This window comes from Caenorhabditis briggsae (genome assembly GCF_000004555.2).
Source record: "Caenorhabditis briggsae complete genome, chrX, whole genome shotgun sequence".
Taxonomy (NCBI): Eukaryota; Metazoa; Nematoda; class Chromadorea; order Rhabditida; family Rhabditidae; genus Caenorhabditis; species Caenorhabditis briggsae.
In genome coordinates this window covers 20382198-20386348 of record NC_013491.2, presented here as the reverse complement: position 1 = coordinate 20386348, position 4151 = coordinate 20382198, and the positions used below count along the sequence as shown (strand labels likewise).

Below are 4151 nucleotides of genomic sequence, written 5' to 3'. Positions count from 1 at the left end.
ATCGAAAACCGCTATATCGAGTTCATATTAGAAATGCACAGAAACAACAAAAAGATCACTAATTTGAATGAGCTTCCTGTCAGTGTAAAGATGAAGAAAGTGAAAGGAACAAGTGAATTCGAATCAACTCTTTCAAATCAACAAATGTTTTTAGGAGACTGGATCAAACACTTTTTTTCATTTTCCGTAAATCTTGAAATCGATTTTCATGTTGGAAACACAGAATTCGACATTCAAGCTGTTCGTAACACTCTTCCAAAACTATAATTGATCAGTCTATTCTGTTCGAAAGATGAACCGAACGAGAACGACATTTTAAACACTCAAAACTTTTTGAGAGCTTTTCTCTCCGATGCTCAAAACTTGGAACTGCATAGTGTCCCTCTTCAAAAGAATTTCATCCTCCAACACATCGGAATGATCAATTTGAAAGAACTGCAGTTATATTATCAAAACAATCTGAATTTCGTTGATGTTGCTGCATGGAACGTTGAAAGTTGTTTTATCACGACAATGGATGATCAAGTCTCGCTTCGTGATTTGAATCGTTTTTTCAAACTGTGGACAAAGGAATCCAATCCAAAGTTGAAGGAATTTTTCGTTCATTGGAACACGGAGATTGTCCCAGACTGGAATGTCTTGCTGAAAGGTTTAAAAGGAATAGTAAAATATGCACTGGAGGAAGAAATACTCTACATTATCAGAAATAATCGTGGGATTAGTGCCGAAATTAAAATCGATCACTATGATGGAGACAAAGCTTCTGTCGTATTTCTTCTTTCCGATTGATTCTTGGAAGTAAATTGTTTTTGGATCTCTTCAAATTTTTGATATTATTTTTTGTTCATCATTGCTAAATAAATACTGTTCATTGGAACCTCGTGTTTTTTTTATCATCCTCTGCTGAGTTCTCTACATAATATGCCAGAATATTCAGTTAATTTCCGATGACTTTCGCTTCGCTCAAAAAAATACCGATGGCTTCTTCGAACGTGCGTTACAGCATTATTTTGATTCCAAGATGAAAAGTAATGTCTGACAATTTTGTATCGAATGCAACTGAAAGAAAAAATAGATCGACATAGGGTGAGACACTGTATTGTAATCACATTCATAGAAATGCGGGCTTCTCCACATAATCAGATAATTTTTGCCTAATTTTTTAATGATAAATCTCATGAATTTCTTCCAGACTCGAGAAAAATTGTCTGCCGGGTCTTTTCTATTATCCAGACAGACTATTATGTAAGACGTCAATGGTAACTTGAAAACAACACCCTGAATTTCAGCCCAAGAGCGATTTTTTGGTTTGTCTGATTACTAACTAATTACGGTTCTAAATGTCTAAATTAGAATTGAAACACAGCACTTATCAATACTCATCGCACGCAAGTGTATTCATTAATCTGTCATGTCTTCTGCCATCTCTTTTTTTTCTGGAGTGCTTTTCCACCACCTTGTTACTCTCTACACTCTTATTCGCATTCAACCCCCCCCCCCCCCTTCCTGCATTAGATACGCGTTTTCCACTCGAGACCCATATTTATTGATTGGCCAGTCAATATTAACTGTCTTTACTAACCTCTAGACAATCTATTGTCTCATTTTTTATTTCATCCAGCTTGTCGTACACTATCTTCTCTCACATTCTCTATAACAGTTATTCTTGTCGATTGATTTATTCCTTCTATTAAATATGAACGGACCGAAATTTCCTCTCCACCGCTTACCCAAAGATCTTTGTTCGGAAGTACTCAGAACTATGGACCTCTATGAAATGTGAGTTTATTTTCTTAAAACGGATTCTCTGCCTGAACTAAAAATAGTGTTGTGCAGGAAAATTCAAACTATTTTTTATGCATTGTTGTTTTATATGTTGAAGGCCGAGGCAACGTTAATGTAAAAAATGTACATGATGATAAGACTCTTCCGGTAATAGTGTTGTGCAGACAAATTCCAACCAGGTTTTACGCATTGAGATTTGACCGAAACTGAAGACCGAAACCACCTTGAGATTAAAAAAAGAATATTTGGATCGGACCCACCCGGTACTGTCCAAACCGTGACCAATTTTAGTCAAAAACCGAAAACGTTTTTTGATGGTGATAGTAATTAGATTGGACCTGGAAGGACTAATTAAAAAAATCACAAGAAATTTGTCGCCATGAAAAAGTATAAATTTTATGAAAATAAATAAAATTGGTTAACGTTTTGACAATACCGAGAGTCTGATCCAAATGTACACGTTTGTTTTAAAATTGTCTCCTTCTTCAAAATATCATATAACACTTCATGAATATTATCTTGAATTTTTCTTTACAATAGACAATTGGCTTGAAATTTAGTTCTAAAGAGAACGTGCCTCAAGAGTTTTGTATTCGTTGTCTAGATATTGCTGTATTTCAGAATTAATTACTCATTCCTTTCAAAAAAAGCAACTTCTATGGTTACGGCTCTTCAATTGCCGATTTTGTATGTTGATATGACAATGGAGGAACAACCGGTGATGCTTCTGCAATTCGAGGGCACTTCTATCGAGTTCACGTTGGAACTGCAGAGAAACAACAAAAATATTACGAATTTGTATGATTTTCCTATCCGTGTAAAAGTAAAACACTCAAGCGAAACAAGAGAGTTCGAATCAACGATCTCTAATCAACAAATGGATTTAGTAGAGTGGATCCGACACTTTAGTTTATTTGAAGAGAATCTTGGAATTGATTTTCATGTTGGAGACACACATTTCGTCACATTTCGCATTCCAACTATTCGGAACACTCTTCCAAAATTACGAGGCATCAGTATAACCTTTTCGAAAGATGAACCTGACGAGAGCGACATTATAAACGCACAAAACCTTTTGAGAGCGTTTCTCTCCAATATTCGATGCCTGGAACTGCTCAGTGTCCCTCTTCAAGAAAACCTTTCCCTTCAACACATCGGAATAGCAAATTTGGAAGTGTTGTATTTAGAATATCAAAGCAATGTGAGATTCGTCGATCTTTGTTCGTGGAACGTTGAAAAATGCATCATCGCGAAAAAGGGTGATCAAATGTCGCTTGTCGATTTGAATCGTTTTTTCAAACTGTGGATTAAAGGATCCAATCCAAAGTTGAACGAACTGTTTATTGAATGGGAGACGGAAATCATTCCAGACTGGAATGTCCTGTTGAAAGGATTGAAAATAGAAAAAGAAATTGAAGATCAAGAAGAGGAAGCAAAATATTTCACAATCCGAAATAGCCGTGATATTTGCGCTGAAATCAAAGTCTGTCATTCCGAAGACACCGCTAGTGTCGAAATGAATTGTCCCAATCCAGTCAATTAAAAACCGATTGAGATCAAAAATAGATCGGCATTTGGTAAGACACTGTTTTGATATCACATTCACAAAACTTCTAGCATCCTACATGATCAAATAATTATTTTTTTTGATAGTTTTCCTAATGATTAATTTGCAGCACACACACACACACACACACGCCCAATACTGTTTATTTTTATTCTCATTCCTATCAAATCGAAATCAATGAAGAAATGAATTCATCAATAAATAATTATTTTTATTTCGATTCTATTCCGATTGATTCTTGGAAATAAATTATTTTTGGACCTCTATAAAGTTTTGATATTATTTTCTTGGTCATCATTGCTATATGAATTGAAGACTGTTCATTGAAAACTCGCGATTTTTAAAAATATCATCCTCTGCTGAGTTCTCCTCATTAAAGATTTTCTCCAGCTTTTTGGCGTTCCCATGGGACAACTTAACTTTGCAAAAACTAATAAACTTCTTCTTTATTGAATTTATCGACCATTTTGCATTCATACTTACAATCCGGTTTATTCCCTACCCATTTGTGATCAACAAAAAACGACTTCATTAATAAATGATTTTTTAAACAGATATTATGGAGGGTACTATGAATTCGAACTTTCCCGAAATCGAACTCGTTCAAATTAGAACTGTCCCTTTGTCGAACACGCCCAGAACAGAACAAGAACAGAATCGAACTGCTACAAATTCGAACTGTGCGGTGTCGAACTGTCCCGGATTGGAATACTGTTAGCAACAAGGCGCGCTTGTTTTTTAAAAATTACTTTTGTCAACAAATTTTGCATGTTTTCTACAGAAAATAACTTTTTTCACT

General features: G+C 35.1%; 2 protein-coding genes across 2 annotated transcripts; both read left to right on the top strand.

The window, feature by feature from the left end:
• Positions 1 to 417: 417 nt before the first annotated feature.
• CBG25759 lies at positions 418 to 789 on the top strand (the record flags this gene model as incomplete). Its single annotated transcript, XM_045240695.1, has 1 exon — positions 418 to 789. The coding sequence occupies one exon, from the start codon at positions 418 to 420 to the stop codon at positions 787 to 789; it is 372 nt and encodes a 123-aa protein (XP_045099023.1).
• A 1873-nt stretch (positions 790 to 2662) lies between these two features.
• On the top strand, positions 2663 to 3328 carry CBG10181 (the record flags this gene model as incomplete). The annotated part of the gene is made up of 1 exon (XM_002631891.2): positions 2663 to 3328. One exon carries the CDS (start codon positions 2663 to 2665, stop codon positions 3326 to 3328), a length of 666 nt encoding a protein of 221 aa, XP_002631937.2.
• Positions 3329 to 4151: the final 823 nt, after the last annotated feature.